The sequence below is a fragment of the Balaenoptera borealis genome (assembly GCF_965194805.1).
Source record: "Balaenoptera borealis genome assembly, chromosome: 8".
Lineage (NCBI taxonomy): Eukaryota > Metazoa > Chordata > Mammalia > Artiodactyla > Balaenopteridae > Balaenoptera > Balaenoptera borealis.
In genome coordinates, this window is record NC_138865.1 from 85309304 (window position 1) to 85333979 (window position 24676).

The following is a 24676-nucleotide window of genomic DNA, read 5'->3' on the forward strand; positions in this document are numbered from 1 at the left end:
GCGCGGAGGCCGCGCGTCTAGGCGCGGGAGGGCGGGGCGGGGTGCGCGCCCCCCGGACCGCGGAGGTCGTCTCGCGCGGGCGCACGCGCCGCAGCCGCGCGGGGCGGGGAGGGTGGGTATGCTTTGGGCGCGCGCGCGGCCGCCGCTTCAGCCTGCTGCTCCGCCCGCGCCGCCTGCTCCCGGCGCTCGGCCGCAGCACGCCGACTCCGGAGCGGCCATGGGTTGCGCGGGGCCCGCGGTGTAGAGTCCGCCAGCCCCGGACCCGCATCCCGCACCCTGACAGTCCCGGTAAGCGGGGGCGGGGGCGGCGGGGACCAGGCAGGCACCGTGAGGGGCGGGTCTGCGGGCAGCGGACAGCGGACTCAGAGGTGCTGTGTGGGAGCCGCCCCGAGGGGGTCCCTGTGTAAGTGGATGAACCCCGAGTGTCCCTGCCTCTACCCCTTGGGAGAGTCCCGGAGGCGGTGTGCGGAGCCGCCCCCACGGAAGACCCCTGTGCGAGTGGAGATTCCCAGGGCTCTCTCGGCATTTGCTGCCACGGGGAGGCCCAGTGGGGAGGACGCCATCCCCAGAGAGACTGTGTACCTACGGGAGGGCAAGGGTGGTCTCTGGTGTTGTCTCAGTGGAAGACCATTCGGGAACATAGGGGAGCCTTAGGAGCCTGCACCGTCGGAATGGACCCCACAGAGGACCCGTGTATATAGGAGGACCTGAGACTGTGCCCTAGACCTGCCTGGAAGAAACCTCTGACTGGAAGGAGAGGATCCTGCCTTGGGATCCAGGCCAGGAGTCACTTCCCGTGTGCTCAAAGGTCTTTGGCTTTGCCCTCCTTCAGGGCTCAGTGTTTCCTAACTTGTATCCCTCCAGCGTGGTCGAGAGGCAGGGGTCCTGTGGGGCTGCGCCTTTGTCCATTCGTCCCCCACCCTATTAGAATTTGTATTCTCCGTGGTAGCCCAGTTGGCTCCAAGCTGAAGGCAGCAACTAATATCAGAACACAGGGTGCAAGAGAGGGGAGGACCAGTGAGGCCTCTGAAGCAAAGAAAGGAGATTTGAGCCCCTGGGCTTGACCCTCAGGAAGAAAGCAGTAAAATCAGGTAGAATAACTGACTCAGCCAGGTCCTGTAAAGAAAATCCTTTGACCGAAGGAGAAAAGGATATGTAGGATTATTGAGCACCAGTGTGCCAAGTACTAAACCAGGGATGTTTAACGTCTCATAGAGTCCTTACAACAGCCTTATGAAATTATCCCCTTTTAAACATTTGGCACTTTAGACTCAGGTTTAGCAATTTGCCCAAGGTCACAAAGCATGGAATCATGAAATCTGTTTTTCTAAGTTTATTTGGGTATCAAGGAGAGGCAGAAGCAAGAATGTTTATTTGTTAATAAATTGCATTAAGATACCAAGCACAGGGCTTTGCAGTAGTATACGCTCAGTAAATGTGATGATTAATTAAGTGGATGAAGACAGTTTAATTGGGGATGTGTGTGCTGCAGGAACTGATTTCCACTGAATCCCCAGATTTCAGGGTGTGGCTTCCTTCACTGGCAACCCTACTGTAATTATGCCTCTGGGTGGCTCTGCACTTAATTGGGTCTGGGAGAGGCCTCTGGGTGTGGTCTTTGACAGGACTTGCTCTGGGGATCTAGTGGAACCCCTCGGAGGATGGAGTATTCTGAGACTACCCTCCCTGCTTGCAGAATCCTTGAGGGAGAGGACAGAGAGACAGGATCACTTTTAGGAAGCATGACCCACAGTGTCTTTGTGGCCATCTGACTCCATGCACTAGCAGACATTGGTCCACAGATACCACTCAGGATACTTGCCCAGCAGTGCCTCTGCATGATGAGGAGGAGGGCAGGAAAGGCTCAGAGCCAAGGAACGTTTATTGGGAGTCCGTCGTCTGGGGAATGCAAAGGGTCTGTGCCTGACATAGTGATGCACCCTCATCTCACCCCCTGGGCTGTGGTAGCTTTCATGCCACCTGAATCCCAAGGGTGTGAATTTGGAACCAAGGATAGACTCTGGTTTCTTGTCCATAAATGGAGTGGTGAGGGAGCTAAGCAGTGGAATTCACCAGAGTATTCTGGAAGAGTTTTCCTGTTCCCCTTCCTTTCTCCTTCCACATAGCCAAACCTAGTGACATCCTCCCTTAACAGAAGTGGGTTCCCTGGGCTCCTGGGGTTACATAGTGAGAAGGGAGATCAGGCTTGTGAGAAAACAGAAAAACCTGGGTGTGGCATCTCATGCACAGCTCAGTGGAACAAACTCTGACAAAGGCTGATATTGGTTAAGCACCTCCCCATTAGAGAATTGTTTATATCCCCTTTCAGTTCAAACCCCTCTCATCAGTTTAACACACCAAAATAAACAGGGATATATATCTTTTTTAAGAAAATCAGAGCAAGCCTGCAAATATGATCTTTGCTCCGATTCAGAGATTTGTCACTGGGTTTTATTCCTAAACTGGTCTTTTTACTGAGGGCTCTTGGTATCACACCCACTCATGACCCTGGAAAAATTGCTAGATGGCTCCAGGTGCTCCCCAAATATTGGACCTTGGATATCACTTCTTTGATGTCCAGCATTGGGTAAACATTAAGATTACAAAATCCTAAGAATACTGACTGTCTCCTCTAATCACAACGTGAGTCTGCAAATCAAATCATTCCACAGTGGGTATGAAGGATGTCACCAGGTGGCCTTAATCTTCTTTTAAAAAAAAAGCTCTCTCTAAAGAGAAAAGGGGAGAGCATGGCTCACACAATTTCACTTGAGTGTACACAAATGAGTCTGGATTTTTTAGCCTTTAATCTTCCTCATCATCTCTGACCACATTCTTATGGTTTTCTTCCTCCTACATTTGCCATCTTTAGACAATGCTTCCTCTTCCTCAAACACATAAATAGTAGGACCTACCCCTGCCCATTTCTCATACTCCTTGTATTTTTGACAGTACACCTGTTCCTAAGTGGATCATATTTATACAAAAAGTTTCCTTTCTTTTTAGCTACAGAATCTATTATCTTCCAGTCCCACATGCTTTTCTCCAGCAGTGCTCTTGGTTTCTGCTATCTTCATTTCCCAAATTGCTTTATTCATTTCTAATGGGAATATCATTATCCACTCCAACCCCTCAATCTTAATGACCAAGTTCTGACAGAAATGCTTACCAGCTTTTGACCAAGAAACCAAGACCATCAGTGTCCAGCTGGAGACATGACAATTTTTTCTATTATAACATCCCCCTTCATCCTTCCTCCCCTTCCAGCAATCCACTCAGAGACCCATATACATTTACTAAGTGCTACCCACTTGTCAGGCACTATGCTAGATAAATATGAGAGTCCCTTGCCCTTGAGGTGTTCACACAGGATCAGTCTGCATTTCTCTAACCATTTACTATAAAAAGTAAGAAAAAAGAAGTACAGCTTTACAGAGTATCTATAGGAATCATCATACACTATGCCTTTTCCCAGGCATCACTGAAGCACCACTGCTGTTCTGTGCCTCCTCTGGCAGCCACATCCTTAGCCCCCATGCCATTGCCCTGCCAGAATTACTTCCGCCCATATACTTTGAATGAACTGGCCACTCTTGGCTCTCTATGTTAATAATGACAGTACCTTATATTTGGATAATGTGTGACAATTTACAAGCCCTCTTACATGATCTCATTTGGTTTTCAGAAATGTTTCATCTTAACTGTGGTCTTCTTACTAAAACAACAGTGTGTTGGTTGGCTGGCTGGTTTTCTCTCCTTTTTTTTGTTTTGTTTCATTTTGTTTTGTTTTGTTTTTTGAGCCTCCTAATCAGGGTTACGGGTCTCCAGAGGGAAAGCCCCGATTTACTACAGCCTCTACCTACTAGCTCTTAGGCTATGAAAAGGAGATTCCTGTTGGGTCCAAAGGCCAAGCAATGCACTCACTGGTCAACCCTGGGACTTATCAGGGCTGTCCTGCTACCTGGCCTCAGAAAATCCAATTCTCTGTGTTTTCTTTCCTCCCTGAAATCTAAATACATATTCCCTTCTAGACAAATAGTTTAAGCATACTATCTCAAACCAGTTCTTTGGGCTAATTCTTATGTGAAGGCAGGTTTCTTTGCCTATTTGTATCTAACACCCGGCTGGCTTCATACCATCTAAGCCATGATGGAGTTTCCGTATAGCTCCATGCCTTGGCATGTGCTTTTATCTCTTCCTGGAATGCCTTTTTTTTCCTATCCACTGGGGTAACTCCCACTCATATTTCAAAATTTAGCTCAAGCAACACTTTTTTTTTTAATCCTACACTTATGCCCCCTACACACGCACATACTCACACTGCTTTCTCACAGGCTGAGTGAGGTTCCATTTGTTCAATCTACCAACAGTTACTAAGCGCCTAATTTGTGCCTAACACATAGTAGGCTGCACTCAGCAAATATTTGTAGAATCAACAAATAAGTCATGATAATTAAGGTGTAATGAGTGCATTAAATGGGGCCGAATCTGTGCTTCAGGGCCCCATCTGTGCTTCAGGGCCCCAGAGCAGAGAACAGGGAGTGTCTCTCCATCTTTCTGAAAAGCTCTGCTTGCTAAGTGCAATCACATCAGCCAATCACTGATGGTGTGCTATTCCTTAACTGTTGCTCTGCTTCTGTGGGAAGCCTGCACTGTAGCTTCTCACGAAGACCCATCCCAGGCCCCTAGAGGCTAAAGATCATGCCATAATTTTGTCCTCATGTTTATTAGAGCTTTTGGGCTTTCAGTAAATATTAAACAACAGCAGCACCTCCCTCACGCCTCATTCTCTTGAGCTGAGTCCAGGAAGACATTTTAACTCAGTCTTCAGCCCTTCTTCTCCTTGGAAATCCCGGAAGAGTCCTGTGCAGTCAGGGGTGACTGTGTCTTCCTGGGCTGACTGAAGCCAGTGCCGCTGCACTGGATAAACAGAGGAGACTGGAAGAAGACAGGGAGGTATCAGTTAGACCCCTTTAGGCATGAAAACTATAAGTAGCCCATAGGCTACTGCCAGGCAACAGAATGGCTGACTAGAAACAGGCTCCAGGGGCACTGTGGTGAGGCAATGGATTCCTAAAGCAGGACCCAGATACTGGAGATCATCCAGACTATTTCGGGCTTGAATTCCTCAAAGACGAGCAGAGGGTAAGGGGACTCTTTGATAATTTTTGTTTCAAGTCTCTAGATTGATGTTGATGTGCACAGTGAACTTAGGGTCTGTGCTGTGCATTCTGCATTTTGTAGACCCTGGTTCTGCTGGTTTTCCATACCCTTATGGCTAATCACCTTCTGTGTTAGGTATGTGGCTTCCTTGAGGCTCTCAGACAACCTTTTAGGCACATGCTATACCTGGAGCCAATTGTCAACCACCTTGAAGTTTTTCACCCTTATTTGCAGATGCTGCTCATCTCATGCTAAATTTCTCCAGCCCAAACCCAGGAGGGAGGAGATACACTTTTAAGTTTACTGCACATGCCCTCAGGGCAGCTGCCCTCCTGTGGGCCAGTTCACAGTGCCCCCAGGACACAGCATAGATGCAGGGGACTGTTGACTTTGGTAATATTAGTCTCTCTTTTTTTATAATTGTGGTTGTGGAAACTGGCCAAATTCTAAAATTCTGTAGCTCTCTCCTGTGGTCAAAGAAATCACCCATAACTACTGTATGGTTACCTGTTCTCATCCCTGCTAGCCCTGAATCAGCAGATAGGGTCCCCTCTGGGGAAGCAGAGTAGATGGGATGAAATGAGCAGGTGACTGTATAGTTTCTAGAATTGAGTTCTGAAGATTTGGTCTGATCAGTCTCTCTGGCCAACTTTGAGGAAGAGAAAAGGTACTGACACCATGATCTCAAACTTTTTATGTTGCCTAGTTATCTCTGCAACATTCATTGAACCAAGATTTATAGAACACATACTCTGTGGAAGGCAGTGGGAACCATCTAGATTCTTCTTCTCAATCTCAGTGAAAAACTGGGATTCCTTTTTCCATCTGCTCAACCCACTCTGGTTGTTTTCCCCTGTCTCCCAGCTCAGAAGTTTTCTTTGCCTTGTTCCTGCCTAGGGAAGCCTTCATAACCTCCAAACAATCACTTTTAGTTGCTTTTGAGCCTTTTTCAAACAGCTGCCATTCCCATACCAAGAATCAGATGAAAGCAAGTAAATGTGCTTTACATTTAGCATGCCCAATGAGGAGACTCCTGCCTGTTGAGAGGCTCCTCACAGCCAGAAGTCTTTATAGAGAGCTTTGGAAGAGGTTCCCTAGCTGCCTTCCTTTTCCTTATTTTGCCACCAGCTCTTGCTGTGGAGCAACCCCTCCTCCTCTTACTCCCACCACTTTGCCCTTATAAATCATCCCACTGCGTTGTAAGCATGTGCTCTGCAGAGAATGGGTGTGTCTTGCACGCACACATTTCAAGCTGCCCACGTATGTCTTACTGCCTGACAAATTCATTTAGACAGACTCCTCTTCTCTGAAGAAAGGCTCTGGTTGTCATCTGTTTTCATTTCCTCCAGATCGTAGAGTCAGACAGCCCTGTTCTACCTCATGTCCCTCTTATTCACCACCACCTGCTCCTGCTCCCATGAGGTTTTTTTCCAAGCCTTCCCTAGGTTCTACAAATCCTCTGACAGTCACATCATTCTTGGGACAATGTCTTTTTATGCCTCTTTCATCCTTGTTAGGGAGGCAGAAAACCCTAGTTCCACCCATCAGCCAAAGGAGTAATCATTAGATATAATTTGTGGCATCTTCGCAACTTGATTTCCTTTTAACTCACTCTTCTTCCTAGGACTCCTTCCAGCACAGGAGAGGCCAGGTTTTTCTCACCAGGCATTTGTTTTTACTCCTCACTAATCAGGACCACTTGTTTCTCTAGACATTAGAACTGATTTTGTTAATTTCTCAAACACCCCAGGTGCACATCGTGGATATTTCAGCATACTTGCTTTTAATCAAGGTGTCTTTTGCATATAGTTCCAACCCTCTCCATTAAGCATTAAGGGGTTTTAGCCTCACTCTTAAAGCCTAATTCTGTTGTGTCCTCACAGTTTACTCTCAAAATCAAAGCCATGTGATGAAAATGACTTGGGGTCTTGTTTGGATTTTGATGCCTTCTTTTTAAAGGCTCTGCTCTACATTTTCTGCCCTTATGGGCATAAAGTGGCCTAGAAAACTGAAGGGAATAGCAGTACTCCAAGATCCTGTGGTCAGGACTAGAAAGTAGTTTTTTATTGGTTTTTATGTCTGTTTGTTTGATTGTTTTGCTGGTGGATGTTATCTTCAGTCTTCATTGAAATTCCTTTGAGGATAAACTCCAAATCCACTGCAGTGACATCATTAACAGTTGAGTAGCTTAATAGTGATTCTTGGTATCCTTACAGAGAGTAGTGGTTGTGCAGGACTGCAGTGTGTTGGGATATGCTTGTGGTTAGTTTGCCGATACACTATTAATGTGTCAGGTCACTTACAGAGTAACCCTCCTAATTGGCTGGCCTTTGTTCAAAACTCTTATTACATTATCTGAAAAAGCCAATAAGAACCAAATGCATACCATTGATTTTCCTCCAATGAATCATTCTTGAAAAAGTGAATTTCATATGGTTATTCCAGGTCTCCAAATAAGTGTTTATCAACCTTTTTTTTAACCCATGCCTTCTTGCTGATAAGCATTAATGTTGGGGCTTCCCTGATGGTGCAGTGGTAAGGAATCCGCCTGCCAATGCAGGAGACACAGGTCCAATCCCTGGTCCGGGAAGATCCCACATGCCACGGAGCAACTAAGCCCGTGCACCACAACTACTGAGCCTGCGCTCTAGAGCCCGCCAGCCAGAACTACTGAGCCCACGTGCCACAACTACTGAAGCCCACATGCCCTAGAGCACGAGAAGCCTGCGCACTGCGACTAAGAGTAGCCCCCACTTGCCACAGCTAGAGAGAGCCCGCGCACAGCAACAAAAGACCCAGCGCAGCCAAAAAAATAAATAAAATTTAAAAAAAATTTTTTTAAATTAATGTCTTATGACTGCTCCCTAAAACTTGACCTACAACTTCTGGGAGGGGGCTGCCCCCAACGATTTGGAAAGCTGGCACCTTCTGTATCTCCCACAGGAACCAGGAGGATACTGTCAAGCTCTGCTGTTTTGTTGTCCATGTTACGAAGAAAAAAGTAATGGCTTTTGATATTTGCTTTCCAAATATAAATATATTATAATTTATATGCTTTTTCAATCCACTATTTCTTCCCTCCTCCTGGAGTTCTAATATATAAACCCCTACATGCCCCAGGATCCAGCCAATGTGAGTCATTGCTCTGATCTTTATGTTCGTGTTGGATTAAACCAGTTTTTTCTCTTTACTTTTATAGCATGAATATATCACAAGTTATCCAATAATTCTCCTACTAAGGTTATTTCCACCTTTTTATCACTGTGAAAAATGCTTTGATAGGGACTTCCCTGGTGGCGCAGTGGTTAAGAATCCGCCTGCCAACGCAGGAGACACGGGTTCGAGCCCTGGTCCAGGAAGACTCCACACGCTGAGGAGCAACTAAGCCCGTGCGCCACAACTACTGAGCCTGCGCTCTAGAGCCCGCGAGCCACAACTACTGAGCCTGCGTGCCTAGAGCCCGTGCTCTGCAACAAGAGAAGCCACCGCAATGAGAAGTCTGCACACCGCAACAAAGAGTAGCCCCCACTCGCCACAACTAGAGAAAGCCTGTGCGCAGCAACGAAGACCCAACACAGCCAAAAATAAATAAATAATAAAAAAATTTTTTAATGCTTTGATAAATATTCTTTTAAATATGCCCACAGGTAGAGGATCAAACTCTTGTATGTAGTACGGTTTTCTTCATTCAAAAGTATATTAGTATCAGTCCAGATCTGCTAGACCTTCCAACCACACAGACTCTTAAGACAAGCTTGAGAATTCAATTCTTGCATCACTCCAGTCAAGGGGAAAGCATACCTTATACCCCACAATGTTATCCTTGTCTTTCAGAGGTAACTATCTTTAAATCAAAAGACAAAAGCATAGTTCTCTAATCAAAAATGTATAGTGATTCTAAGGCTGTGTTTTTCAAATTGCCAGTCCGGACCCATTACACAGTCACCAAATCATTTTTTTACAATCTTTTTTTTATGTGGACGATTTTTTTAAAATATTTATTTATTTATTTGGTTGCACCGGATCTTAGTTGCAGCATGTGGGATCTTTTAGTTGCAGCACTTGGGATCTTCGTTGCGGCATGCTGGCTCTTAGTTGCAGCATGTGGGATCTAGTTCCCTGACCAGGGATCAAACCCGGGCCCCCTGCATTGGGAGCGCAGAGTCTTAACCAGTGGACCACGAGGGAAGTCCCTGATGTGGACCATTTTTAAAGTCTTTATTGAATTTGTTACAGTATTGCTTCTGTTTTATGTTTTGGTTTTTTGGCCACGAGGCACATGGGATCTTAGCTCCCCGACCAGGGATCAAACCTACACCCCCCACATTAGAAGGCAAAGTCTTAACAAATGGACCACCAGGGAAGTCCCTCATCAAATCATTTTAGAGAGTCACTATCATGATTGTTTTAATGAACTAGGATAGAGAGGATAGAAAATATCTGGGAGCATCACATGTAGTAAAATTAGGATTCTTTCACAAAACTTTGGGTTCAGTTATAGGTCTATGAACATGTGTTTATAATTTTGTGTGTACAGGGTCACATCATAAACTATACTTCTTACTATGGGTCACAGTCAAAAAATGTGAAAAACATACCACAGAAAGTTTTCTGAGGAAAACACTGTGGCCTTGGAAATAGTAATTGATCATGAGGAAGGTTTGCAGTGAAGAGCTGGGTGTTAGTTTTGCATTCTCCTTCTTGATGTGGTGTGCCTGTTCCTCTTGCTGTAAGTTGGGGACCTGCTTTTCCACCTAACTGTAGAGCACAGCCAGTATGCATAAGCCATGTGGGCAGTGTCTGCAGACTGCAGGCCCGGCCTCTTCAAGAACCCCCTGGGTCCACAGCCTCAGCAAAAGCTCTAACATACACACACTCCCTTCTCCACCCCTAGCCCCACCACCACCCAAGGCTGGATACCCTCATTAGGTCACATGGACTTTTAAAAGAATATGGAAAAGAAGCATTCTAAATGCTTGACTACATATTCCAAGCATACGCATTAACAGATAGAGAACTGAAGCCCAAAGCAGTAAAATAACGTGTCCTGGGTCACAGCAGATCCAGAATTAAAACAAGTCACCAGGTTGCCTCTGTGACTTTTTAAATTATATAATTAATGTACAACGTAGGAAAATTAGAAAAAAACAGATTAACAAAAATATGATAAAACGTGCATTCTTACAAAATTAGATAATAACGAGCATTTCTGTAACTTGCATTTTTCATAAATATGTTCATATATTTTGAACATTTTTCCACATTAATAAATTTACTTTTACCTTAATGTTTTACATATTGTTCATTCTTCCATTGTACCATAATTTAACCATTCCCCTATTGTCCCATATTTGTTTGCAACTGAGGAAAAGAATGAGTTTTTAATCATCTTAAACAATTTCCTAATTTGATCAGTAAATCTTTCCTTGAACTTCCCTGGTGGCGCAGTGGTTAAGAATCCGCCTGCCGGTGCAGGCGACATGGGTTCGAGCCCTGGTCCGGGAAGATCCCACATGCCGCAGAGCAACTAAGCCCGTGCACCACAACTATTGAGCCTGCACTCTACAGCCCACGAGCCACAACTACTGAGCCTGCGAGCCACAACTACTGAGCCTGCATGCCACAACTACAGAAGCCCGTGGGCCTAGAGCCCGTGCTCCACACCAAGAGAAGCCACCGCAATGAGAAGCCAGCGCAGTGCAAGGAAGAGTAGCCCCCGCTCGCCACAACTAGCGAAAGCCCATGCATAGCAACGAAGACCCAACGCAGCCAAATAAATAAGTAAATAAATAAATGAATCTTTCCTCAATAAATCTCCTTTGCCACCATCCTGTAAATGACAGTCACTCAAAGCAAATATTCTTTTTTTTTTTTTTTAATAATTCTTTATTTATTTATTTCTTTTTGGCCGTGTTGGGTCTTCGTTTCTGTACGAGGGCTTTCTCCAGTTGCGGCAAGCGGGGGGGCCACTCTTCATCGCAGTGCGCGGGCCTCTCACTATCGCGGCCTCTCTTGTTGTGGACCACAGGCTCCAGAGGCGCAGGCTCAGTAGTTGTGGCTCACGGGCCTAGTTGCTCCGCGGCATGTGGGATCGTCCCAGACCAGGGCTCGAACCCGTGTCCCCTGCATTGGCAGGCAGATTCTCAACCACTGCGCCACCAGGGAAGCCCAAAGCAAATATTCTTTAGTCATATGTTTTAATTTTACAAACAAATTTTACAAATGGGGAGAGGGGATCTTTCCTTTCTTATCAGTAGGTTTATAAATTTAAAAATATGGGCTGGGTTTCTTTGATAACAAGTGATGGCAGGGCAAGCACCCAAACAGGGTAGGAATTTGCACCACTGTGGCACAGAAAATAGTTGTTTCTAGAAAGAAGACGTGGCTGTCATCAGATATTATGAGTATTAAGACTTTATTGAAAAATCAGAAAGACTTATACACAATTAATTAATTGGGAAATATTATTAAATGCCTTTCCTCTTTTAGACATATTGCTAGGCAGTGGAGACAGGTACTACACATGGTAAAACGATCTAAGAGAGGAAACTGACACTGATTAGATAATCATCCTATTGAATATGTAATAACAAAGATGAGTGTTCTAGAGCAGAAGAGCATGGTGCTGTCAGCACACCTACCTGGCATGGGGAGATGGCAGTAACTTCCATGAGGAAGCAGTACTTGAACTGAGCTCTAATCAGGGGAAAGGAATGTTCAAAGGTCCAAAATAGAGGGAGCATGGAGACTTCTCTGGTGGCACAGGGGACAGAATCTGCCTGCCAATGCAGAGGACACAGGTTTCAGCCCTGGTCCGGGAAGATCCCACATGCCACAGAGCAACTAAGCCCATGGACCACAACTACTGAGCCTGTGCTCTAGAGCCCGCGAGCCACAAATACTGAGCCCACGTGCCACAACTACTGAAGCCCATGCACCTAGAGCCCGTGCTCTGCAACAAGTGAAGCCACCACAATGAGAAGCCTGCGCACCACAACAAAGAGCAGCCCCTACTCGCCACAACTAGAGAAAGCCCGCACCAGCAACGAAGACCCAACACAGCCAAAAATAAATAAATAGATTTATTAAAAAAAAAATAATAATAGAGGGAGCATGGCAAACAAAGACGGAAAGACCAGTGTGGTTAGAACAGAGTAAAGAAGGGACACCAGACCGAGGAGAGCCTCACAGGCCATAGTAAAGAAACTGATTTGGAGGACTTTATCCTGAAAGCTTTGGAAAGCCATTGAAAAGTTTTAAGCAGCAGATAACACATCAGCTGAATGTCACAGAGACATCTTTAATTCAATACATACAAAATCCAATTTCATTGTTCCTCTTTCTTATTTCACAATTTCTGTAAATGGCACTACCCTTCTTCTCGTTAGTCGATTTAAGACTGTCCTCTAAGTCAGGCGGGGATAGGCTGTATGAAATATGAAATACTGTATGACTTCACTTGTGTGCGAAATCTAAAAACATTGAACTCATAGAAACAGAGAGCAGAATGATGGTTGCCAAAGGCTGAGGGGTGAGGGAAATGGAGGGATGTTGGTCAAAGGGTACCAACATTCAGATATAAGATGAAAAACTTCCAGGAATCTAAGGTACAGCATGTGACCATAGTTAACAATACTATACTGTGTACTTGAAAGACGCTGTGAGAGTAGAGCTTTAATGTTCTCACCATAAGAACAACAACAAAATGGTAATCGTGTGAGATAAAAGATGTGCTAACTAATTAGAGAAAGAAGAACAAAAAAACCCCGAAGTTAGCAGAAGGAAAGAAATCATAAATATCAGATCAGAAATAAATGAAAAAGAAATGAAGGAAACAATAGCAAAGATCAATAAAACTAAAAGCTGGTTCTTTGAGAAGATAAACAAAATTGATAAACCATTAACCAGACTCATCAAGAAAAAAGGGAGAAGACTCAAATCAATAGAATTAGAAATGAAAAAGGAGAAGTAACCACTGACACTGCAGAAATACAAAGGATCATTGGAGATTACTACAAACAACGATATGCCAATAAAATGGACAACCTGGAAGAAATAGACAAATTCTTAGAAAAGCACAACCTTCCGAGACTGAACCAGGAAGAAATAGAAAATATAAACAGACCAATCACAAGCACTGAAATTGAAACTGTGATTAAAAATCTTCCAACAGGGCTTCCCTGGTGGCGCAGTGGTTGAGAATCTGCCTGCCAATGCAGGGGACACGGGTTCGAGCCCTGGTCTGGGATGATCCCACATGCCGCGGAGCAACTAGGCCCGTGAGCCACAACTACTGAGCCTGCGCCTCTGGAGCCTGTGCTCCACAACGAGAGGCCGCGATAGAGGCCCACGCACCGCGATGAAGAGTGGCCCCGCTTGCCACAACTAGAGAAAGCCCTCGCACAGAAACGAAGACCCAACACAGCCAAAAATAAATAAATTAATTAATTAATTTTTTAAAAAAATCTTCCAACAAACAAAAGCCCAGGACCAGATGGCTTCACAGGCGAAGTCTATCAAACATTTAGAGAAGAGCTAACACCTATCCTTCTCAAACTCTTCCAAAATATAGCAGAGGGAGGAACATTCCCAAACTCATTCTATGAGGCCACCATCACCCTGATACCAAAACCAGACAAAGATGTCACAAAGAAAGAAAACTACAGGCCAATATCACTGATGAACATAGATGCAAAAATTCTCAACAAAATACTAGCAAACAGAATCCAACAGCACATTAAAAGGATCATACACCATGATCAAGTGGGGTTTATCCCACGAATGCAAGGATCCTTCAATATATGCAAATCAATCAATGTGATACACCATGTTAAATTGAAGGAGAAAAACCATATGATCGTCTCAATAGATGCAGAAAAAGCTTTTGACAAAATTCAACACCGATTTATGATAAAAACTCTCCAGAAAGTAGGCATAGAGAGAACTTACCTCAGCATAATAAAGGCCATATATGACAAACCCACAGCCAACATCATTCTCAGTGGTGAAAAACTGAAACCATTTCCTCTAAGATCAGGAACAAGACAAGGTTGTCCACTCTCACCACTATTATTCAGCATAGCTTTGGAAGCTTTAGCCACAGCAATCAGAGAAGAAAAAGAAATGAATCCAAATCAGAAAAGAAGAAGTAAGGCTGTCACTGTTTGCAGATGACATGATACTATACATAGAGAATCCTAAAGATGCTACCAAAAAACTACTAGAGCTAATCTATGAATCTGGTAAAGTAGCAGGATACAAAATTAATGCACAGAAATCTCTTGCATTCCTATACACTAATGATGAAAAATCTGAAACAGAAATTAAGGAAACACTCCCACTGACCATTGCAACAAAAAAATAAAATACCTAGGAATACACCTACCTAAGGAGACAGAAGACCTGTATGCAGAAAACTATAAGACACTGATGAAAGAAATTAAAGATGATACCAACAGATGGAGAGATATACCATGTTCTTGGATTGGAAGAATCAACATTGTGAAAATGATCGTACTACCCAAAGCAATCTACAGATTCAATGCAATCCCTATCAAACTACCAATGGAATTTTTCACCCATCTAGAACAAAAAATTTCACAATTTGTATGGAAACACAAAAGACCCTGAATAGCCAAAGCAATCTTGAGAAAGAAAAACGGAGCTGGAGGAATCAGGCTCCCGGACTTCAGACTATACTACCAAGCCACAGTAATCAAGACAGTATGGTACTGGCACAAAAACAGAAATATAGATCAATGAAACAAGATGGAAAGCCCAGAGATAAAGCCACGCACATATGGTCACCTTATCTTTGATAAAGGAGGAAAGAATATACAATGGAGAAAAGACAGCCTCTTCAATAAGTGGTGCTGGGAAAACTGGACAGCTACATGTAAAAGAATGAAATTAGAACACTCCCTAACACCATACACAAAAATAAACTCAAAATGGATTAAAGACCTAAATGTAAGGCCAGACACTATTAAATTCTTAGAGGAAAACATAGGCAGAACACTCTGACATAAATCACAGCAAGATCCTTTTTGACCCACCTCCTAGAGAAATGGAAATAAAAACAAAAATAAACAACTGGGACCTAATGAAATTTAAAAGCTTTTGCACAGCAAAGGAAACCATAAAGAAGACGAAAAGACAACCCTCAGAATGGGAGAAAATATTTGCAAATGAAGCAGCTGACCAAGGATTAATCTCCAAAATTTACAAGCAGCTCATGCAGCTCAATATCAAAAAAACAAACAACCCAATCCAAAAATGGGCAGAAGACCTAAATAGACATTTCTCCAAAGGAGATATACAGATTGCCAACAAACACGTGAAAGGATGCTCAACATCACTAATCATTAGAGAAATGCAAATCAAAACTACAGTGAGGTGTCACCCCACACCAGTCAGAATGGCCATCATTAAAAAATCTACAAACGGGCTTCCCTGGTGGCGCAGTGGTTGAGGATCTGCCTGCCAATGCAGGGGACACGGGTTCGGGCCCTGGTCTGGGAAGATCCCACATGCCGTGGAGCAACTGGGCCCGTGAGCCACAACTACTGAGCCTGAGCGTCTGGAGCCTCTGCTCCGCAACAAGAGAGGCCGCGATGGTGAGAGGCCCGCGCACCGCGATGAAGAGTGGTCCCCACTTGCCGCAACTAGAGAAAGCCCTCACACAGAAACGAAGACTCAACACAGTCATAAATAAATAAATAAATAATAATAATAGCCTGGGAAGACTCCGTTGATGGATGTGCCATTTCAAAAAAAAAAAAAAATCTACAAACAAAAAATGCTGGAGAGGGTGTGGAGAAAAGAGAACCCTCTTGCACTGTTGGTGGGAATGTAAACTGATACAGCCACTATGGAGAACAGTATGGAGGTTCCTTAAAAAACTAAAAATAGAACTACCATACGACCCAGCCATCCCGCTATTGGGCGTATACCCTGAGAAAACCATAATTCAAAAAGAGTCATGTACCACAGTGTTCATTGCAGCTCTGTTTACAGTAGCCAGGACAAGGAAGCAACCTAAGTGTCCATCGACAGATGAATGGATACGTAAGATGTGGCACATATATACCATGGAATATTACTCAGCCATGAAAAGAAACGAAATTGAGTTATTTGTAGTGAGGTGGATGGATCTAGAGTCTGTCATACAGAGTGAAGTAAGTCAGAAAGAGAAAAACAAATACCATATGCTAACATATATATATGGAATCTAAAAAAGAAAAAAAGGTTCTGAAGAACCTAGGGCCAGGACAGGAATAAAGACACAGATGTAGAGAATGGACTTGAGGACACGGGGAGGGGGAAGGGGAAGCTGGGACAAAGTGAGAGAGTTGCATGGACATATATACACTACCAAATGTGAAATAGATAGCTAGTGGGAAGCAGCCACATAGCACAGGGAGATCAGCTCGGTGCTCTGTGACCACCTAGAGGGGTGGGATAGGGAGGGTGGGAGGGAGATGCAAGAGGAAGGAGATATGAGGATATATGTATATGTATAGCTGATTGACTTTGTTATAAAGCAGAAACTAACGCACCATTGTAAAGCAATTATACTCCAGTAAAGATGTTAAAAAAAAAAAAAGATGTGCTAACTAACTTTATTGTGTTACACATTTCACAATATATTCATGTATCAAATCATCACATTTACAGTTTAAACTTAAACAATGTTATATGTCAATTATATCTCAGTAAAGCTGGGAAATAAATATAAAATTGCTCTCTTGCACTTTACGCTTGATCCAATCAAGTTATCAATTTATTCCTAAATTTCTCTATTTCCATAGTATCAAATCAACTCAGTATCATTCTTGCTGCCACCATTTCAGTTTAAACCCTCTACCTCTTGCCTGGACTATTATAGTAGCCTTCTAGTTGGTCTGAATCTCTCCTCCTTCCCTCTGTCACCTTTTTCCCCAAACAAACTGAGGATAACTTCCTACCCATCCTTCAGGGTCCACTCTGACTCCCAGTAATATGGTCTCACCTTCCTTTAGGCACTTCCAGTACTCTGTCTTACTCTTCTTTCAGTTCTGATCTTAAGTAGCTTGAGTGATGAGACTGTGTTCTCCCATCTTCTATTTCCAATGATGAGCAGTCGGTGCCTTGCATATAGTACTGTTCAATAAGCCTTGATTATGATGGATTGATAGCAAGGCTAAAATGGACTCTCTGCTCCACTTAGAACAAACATTCCCCAACTGAATGCCACTAAGACCCTTCAGGCTAGGAAATAGCAGACCAGCTTTGCAGTGTGCCATGTCATACCCTCACTTTCCAATGCCCTGGTACTACAGAGGAAGAGCAAGAATAACATTCCTTTTTAACCTGTAAAGGATATGGACCTTTCTTGAACTGTTGTGAGAATCAAAGCAGAAAATGTGGCAGTGACATTAGTAAAGCCTTAGAAGTGTGAGAAGCACCTGAGAGCTTGTGATGGGCAGGTTGTCTGTGATAGACAAACAGACACATAAACAGGCATAGCTACTAATTAGAAGGAGCAAAGGAGTGTGTGAGACCTTGACCACATGGATGAGGTGATAGAGTTTCCTGAATGCCTAATTCAGGAGTCCTCTAAAAATAGGAGTTCATTCACTCTGACTCAAAAAGTAGGCGTTTGATATGGATTCTTGTGCACAGCACTTGTCAGAGGAGCATTCCTTCAGTCAGAAGTCTGAAATGTGTAGCTGTAGTCTTGCTTTATGCCTTGGGTCATCTTTGGGAGAGACTTGGGCTCTGGAGTCTCCTACTATCTCAAAGTCGCGGAGGCCTGGGACCCCTATACCTAATTGGCTTTGGGACAGGAAGGGAGACAGAGATACCATCTCACATTTGTAGAATGCTTTCTAGTCTACACGCGCTGTTAAGCCCCTTTTCTGATGTTATCCTCATGATAGCCCTGTGAAGTGTGCTGAGCAGATCGCCCTCATTTTGTAGACATGAAAACCAAAGTCACAGGGCCAGTCAGAAATAGAACCAAGGTCTTCTGACCCTTTAACAAGTGCTCTGTCCACCCCGCCATGCTACTGAGTTCCAGAAAAGGGAGAAGCTATTTAATAGCACTTGCCACTTAGGTGAATGGTTGAAACGAATTGCCCTAATATGGTCAGCCATTGGCTGAGTCTGGGCCTCTCTGCTTTCTGTCCACAGAGCCATGGGGGTGTTGATGTCCAAGCGGCAGACAGTGGAGCAGGTGCAGAAGGTGAGCCTGGCTGTGTCTGCCTTCAAGGATGGGCTGCGGGACAGGCCTTCCATCCGACGCACAGGTGAACTTTCAGGGTCTCACCGTGGCACGGTAGAGGGCTCTGTCCAGGAGGTGCAGGAAGAGAAAGAAGCAGAGGCAAGCACCCCAGCACTCCAAGAAGAGAGCAGTGTCAACCGTGCCGCCTGGGAGAGGCTCCGGGATGGGCGTGGAGTGGAGCCGGAGGAGTTTGACAGGACCAGTCGTTTCACACCCCCTGCCTTCATCCGCCCCACCCGGAAGCTGGATGATGACAAGCCTCCAGATATCCGCTTGGAGCCCAGAGAGCCTGTGAGTGTCCAGTAAGGGCAGAATCCCGCAGTCTTAGACCTTCTGGGGATCAGGGAGCAGGACAGGGAGGCCTGGGTATGGTTGAAGTGAGACTCAAAACCAGAAGGATGGAGCTGAGTCTTTGAATTTCTTCCCCAAGAATAAAAATGTTACATCCTGGATTTGTCTTAGTGAAAGACTTGAGGAAATGGGTGATAAGGAATTATACCATGCCAGCCCTCCCACCTAAGGGATAATACTGTCCCCTGTAGGAGGCAATTGGAAATTTGGGGTGGGGGTAGGGGGAGTTCAGGAAGGTCACAAAACTGGGAGTTGCTCCTGGTATTTGGTGCCAAGAAAAACAGGGATGATAAGGGTCCTGCAATGCCTGGGACAATCTCTCACAACAGATTATTCTTTCCAAAAATGCTAGTAGCATCCCTGCTCAGAAACACGATCACAGAGACCTGAGCAGCTGGAAGAACCTACTGGTTCTTGTCTTCCAGAGAGAAAGCTCTATTGCCATAACATTGGCTTCAGTTCCTTTAGGCTGCTCCAGGATCACTCAGCCCCAGGCAGGTAGCACTGTGCTTGGTGGCCTAGGATCTTGCTGCTGTGTTTATACATCCCTATACACTCCTGCCATCTTTCCCCAGGTTGTTAATGATGAGATGTGTGATGTCTGTGAGGTCTGGACAGCCGAGAGCCTCTTCCCGTGCAGGGTCTGCACCAGGGTCTTCCATGATGGCTGCCTGCACCGCGTGGGCTACATCCAAGGAGACAGTGCCGCGGAGGTGACTGAGACGGCACACACGGAAACAGGCTGGAGCTGCCACTACTGTGTGAGCCTAGACTGCAGGGATGGTGGGCTCCTGCACTGCCAGAGATTTGGCACATTTCCTGGAGGCCCAGTCTTAGACCACTGGTTTCTAGGCAGTAACCTGAAGAGTATTCAGGTTCAGGTCACTAGAGTTAGGACAGACTTTCCTTACCTCAGTACTATTGACGTTTGGGGCACAATAATTCTTTGTTGAGCGGGCTGTGTGCACTGTAGGATGTTTAACAACATCCCTAGCCTCTACCCATTAGACGCCAGTAGCACCCACCCCCAGTTGTGACAACCCAAAATATCTCCAGATACTACCAAATGTATCGTGGGGGAACGAAATTGTTCCAATTGAGAACCACTGAGCTAGAGGACTGAATGGGTAGGACGAGACCTAATTATTCACAACGAATTCTGCTTGGAGCAGTACTTACTCTCTGTTAGTCTATAGTTGTCATTCATTGTATTCATCTGAAAAACCAACCTGAAATCCTAACCGGCTTACTTCCAATAGGGATGGATTCCATCCAAGAAAAACATCTTAGTCCTAAGATTCTCACTTGGTCTTCTACCTAACTCTTAGGAGCATTTTTCTTCATCTCTGAAGCAATCATTTTGTGAATTAAGTAACAAAGGCCTGTTGATTCAGAACTTTGCAAATTATACATAAATGCCTTCCAAATTTTGAAAAGATTAAAAGCGAGATTCATATCCATTTCTCAGCACACCTGAATAGAGTTCAAGTCTTGCTTTATTGATCTGTTGCCCTGCAGGTATCTTCATCCACTGATTTCAGAGTAAGGAGTATCTGCTGATCCCCTCTTCTTCCTACTGCCTAGGAGAAAGCAAAGATGTGCCACTTTCTAACAAATAACACTTTCTCTATGGCTTGTCCATAAAATGAAGTATAGAACAGTTATTTCCAGTCACTTAAATACCTTCTCCCCAGCTGGAATATGCCACAGCAGAGCCTGCTCTACAGGCAATCTTCTCTAGTCACCACTCCTCCAAATGCTAGCCCTTTCACACTCACAGCAACTCTGCTTGGCAGTGTTCTGCTGATGTAGGACTGAGTGTCTCCTTCCTAAACCCTCAGGATTACATGGCTCCCTTCCTGGGTTTCTGTCACAGTCCTGCCTTCATTACCACCACTCTCCACCAGACCTTTTACAAAGCCTTCTTCCAAGCTCCTCCCTTTTCTTTCCTTCCCTTCACAGCCAAGCTTCTTGAAAGGACTTCATTATCTCCTTGTGGTTCTGCAACCACTTGTAATTCGGCTTCTGCATCCATCATTTTGCTGAATTAGCTCTTCTAAGGTCGCCAGTGACCTAATTGTCAAGTCCGGTGACCTTTTCTCAGGAATCTTTTACTTGATCTCTCTGACGTATTTAGCACTTCCTTACTGCCCCCTCTTTTCTTAGGGTATGAGTATTTTTGTGAGAATTATTACACAAAATACGGAAACCAGAGAAAATAGAAAATCAATAAAATTCCATCTGACTCGTATAACCACTGTTAACATTACCTCCTACATTGTACAACTCTCTTTTCTTGGCTTCCAGTACCCTCTACTGATTCTCTTCCCAGGTTCTTCTCTGACCATTCTTTCTTTCGTTTTTTTTTTTTTAGATTTTTTTTTTTTTGATGTGGACCATTGTTTAAAGTCTTTATTAAATTTGTTACAATATTGCTTCTTTTTTATGTTTTGGTTTTTTGGCCACAAGGCACGTGGGGTCTTAGCTCCATGACCAGGGATGGAACCCACAACCCCCTGCACTGGAAGACAAAGTCTTAACCACTGGACCTCCAGGGAAGTCCCGACCATTCTTTCTAAGTGCCCTTAGTTTCTTGTCCCAGTCCTAAATGCTGGTGTTTCTCAGGGTTCTTTTCCCACTATACTCTCTCTCTCTGGGTCTTCATCCACTTCGGTGGCTACTCCACCATCTAAATACCAATCATTCCCAAATCTGTGGGTCCAGACCTAAATTTCCTGTCTCCTGGACTTATATCCATCTTGATGTCTCACAGGTACTTCACACTCAACATGCCCCCAAATGAACTCATCTTTTTCCCCAAACCCATTCTCCCTCCCTGCCTTGTCTCTGTGAATAGTAATACAACCACCACCCCACAGTTACCAATCCCAACTCATTTCTCTCCCTCACCCCTCACGTCCAGTGAGTCAGCAGGTCCTATACACTCTACCTCCTAATCTCTCTCAAATCTCTCCCCTTTTCTTCATTCTCATGTCTTAGTTTAGCCACTTTTCTTTATTGCAACAATTACTTAACTGCCCTCCATGCCTCCAGACTTTGCCCATCTAATCCATTCTCCACACAGCAGACAAAGAGCTGACCATGGCACTCCACACTTAAAAACCCTTCCATGACTCCCATTTGCCCTCAGAAAAAAAGGCCCAATTTGAGGGGCTCAAAAAGGGCATTTGAAGCATTTCACAGTCAGGCTTCTGCCTACCTCCCCTCCCTTATCTTTTATCCCCACCCTACCCTCTCCCAAGACAGACACACACACATACTCTACATTCCAGCCATACTAAACATCTCACAGTGTTGTACACCATTGTGCCAAGCACATACTAGGTGCTCAAAAAGTGTTTATTGAAAGAATGGTTTGAGTTCTTCATGAAATTCACAAATGAATAGACATGAAATGTCTGCTCCTGTTCTTTACTGGTATTTTAGAGGGAAAATGATCTACTATAAAGAATATTCGGTAGTTTAAAGACTGTAAGACTGTAAATTAATGCTAACAAAATAACATATCAGTGCTCTTTTGGAATTAAAACTTCCCTGGCACCACAAAAAAAAATTCATTTGGTTTTAGGAACTTTTTCATGATGGCATCTCTTTCAAAACCATTCTGGAGTTAAAGTGATACAACTTTAGGATTAAACAATTTTTAGCAATATGGAAACTGGAGTTAGAATTAAACTTTTTTAACTAAAATACTCTTTGAACACAGCCTAACACAGAAGCCAGATACATAAAATGGATAAAGATGGAGCTGCTCTGGTTGATGGAGCTAGGGATTCAGAACCCTGCCCACTTGCCCCCTTCTCCCTTGCAACAGCTTCCTAAGGCACCTCCAAGGAACCCCTAAGCTATCTCAGAGAATAATTCAAAAACCACTATTTTAGTAAAAGGGACTCAGGGCTGGAGCCAGGAGGATATCTGGGTTCTGGGAAAGATCCTGCCCAGAGCTGGACAGCTCTGAGAAAGTCCTTTCCCCTTTCTGGGGCCTCAGTCTCCTTGACTGTGAATGAGAGGCTGGGATTAGATGATCCAATAATTGCCTTCCAGCTGAAATACTATTTCCATCCTTCTTGATCCTTGGCCTTTCTTTCTTACTGGCCAACATGGCCACTGACTTAGCTCTTCCTCTTTTTCAGAACAACCTCAACTTGCTGCTAACTGAGGAAGAAATGTACAGCCTCACAGAGACCTTTCAGCAGTGTAAAGTTATCCCCGGTAAGGCTGGATGGTACTGCCAATGGAGAGAGCCAGGCAGATTTCTTCTTCATACTTTCTAGGATGAACCATGAAAGGAATATTCCGGAATTTGTGGGGCAAGGGCATAAATGGGACCGTGTTCGCAAGCTGTTGGCCCACCACTGGCCACAGCCTGAGTTATCCTGGCTATGGAGACAAAGACTGGATGAGAGCTGTGGGTGGTGGGGCTCTGGAGGGTACCCTAGCGGTGAGTGCAGGTACTCCAGAGGCTGCGGAAAGGGTGGGCATGGCTAGCATGGGGTGCCTCCCCACAGACTGCTCCCTGACGCTGGATGATTTCCTGCGCTACCGCCACCAAACAGCGAAGCGAGGGGACGGTGACAGGGCTCTAAGTGAGGAGCAAGAGGAGCAGGCAGCCCGCCAGTTTGCAGCCCTGGACCCTGAACACCGAGGACACATAGAGTGGCCTGATTTCTTGTCCCATGAGTCCCTCCTACTTCTACAGCAATTACGTCCCCAGGTAAGGGCCAGCTGGGGGTAAATGTCCGTGGGATGCTGGGTGACAGAGACCAGGGAAACATGCCAGGCAGGTTGGAGGAGCACTGGGTACTCTCTGAGCAGGAAAGGGCTCAGGTTCCATCCAGTGACAGGTGATCCAGTGCCTAGGCTGGGGAAACCGCCCAAGGAAGATTGATTAGCGCTGGACCCCACTGCAAATGTTGGTGTTACCAGAAACGCTCTGGGCAGCTTCAAAGGGAGGGTGCAGAGGTGGTAATGGAGGTAGGATTCTCTGTGGCTTGACCGTTTACAAAATATTTTCACCTCCAGGTCTTACTATATCTCTTCTTCCCCAGAACTCTCTGTTAAGGCTTCTGACAGTCAAGGAGCGGGAGCGAGCCCGGGCCACTTTCCTGGCCCGGGGCAGCGGGAGCGCTATCAGTGAGGCAGAGTGCCGCCGTGCCCAGCACTCTTGGTTCTGCAAACGCCCCCCAGATGCTTCCTCCTGCAGTGTCAGGTCCGCTCCCTACCAATCCCTGCCCCCACTCACGTACCCTCCTCCTTTCTCCATGCCAAATGGCCCTTGGTATGAAAGGTACCTACCTCCCTGTTCCTCCTGCCAGTTTCTCCAACAGCCAGAAGATCCTCCTGTGCTTTACACAGTGGACAGTGACTCCTACTGGCCAAGGCGTAGAGCAGCCTCTGCTCCGAACTCCGTCGCCCCATGTCAGAAAAGCCTGGACAAGCACATCCAGAGCTTTGGGTTCACCAGAATGTGGAAGGGGCCGGACCTTTCAGTGTCCCACTCCTAACCACATGTCCTTGTGCCCAACAGCGTCAGCCATGTGGGTCCCATAGCAGACAGCAGCCCAGCCAGCAGCAGCAGCAAGAGTCAGGACAAGGCCCCGCTGCCCACAGAGCCTGAGTCCAGGTGAGTGACACCTCCTCACCTGGCTGTCTACACCCCTGACCCCTACACACACACAAGTAAGATTGGGTGTTACCCGCCATCACCCCAAAACAGCAAATGCCCACCCCAGAAACCAGACTTCAGGAGTACACATTTGACCCCAGATCCATAGGGCCAGTGAGCTGGTCTGTCACCCTGGAAGCACAGCCTGCCATCACCATGTCACGCACAAGCCAGGGCTTCCCTGAGTTTTGCCCACCTCAAGCCATGCTGCC

The 24676-nt window shown here is 45.2% G+C and overlaps 2 protein-coding genes across 7 annotated transcripts in view; one reads left to right on the forward strand and one right to left on the reverse strand.

The window, feature by feature from the left end:
* The window catches only part of SPATA31F3 (SPATA31 subfamily F member 3), a 194204-nt gene that overhangs the window by 136176 nt on the left and 33352 nt on the right, over nucleotides 1-24676 (reverse strand). The window lies entirely within an intron of this gene.
* PHF24 (PHD finger protein 24) overlaps nucleotides 1-24676 on the forward strand; it is a 37819-nt gene that overhangs the window by 8461 nt on the left and 4682 nt on the right. For 2 of the 5 annotated variants that reach the window (XM_082401476.1, XM_082401477.1), the window contains exons 2-7: nucleotides 18337-18718; nucleotides 19354-19539; nucleotides 22933-23011; nucleotides 23308-23513; nucleotides 23848-24008; nucleotides 24327-24422. In XM_082401476.1, the coding sequence (XP_082257602.1) occupies nucleotides 18341-18718; nucleotides 19354-19539; nucleotides 22933-23011; nucleotides 23308-23513; nucleotides 23848-24008; nucleotides 24327-24422 (1106 nt within the window). In that variant the 5' untranslated portion in view covers nucleotides 18337-18340. The other 3 variants (XM_082401475.1, XM_082401478.1, XM_082401474.1) reach the window with 3 other exon arrangements.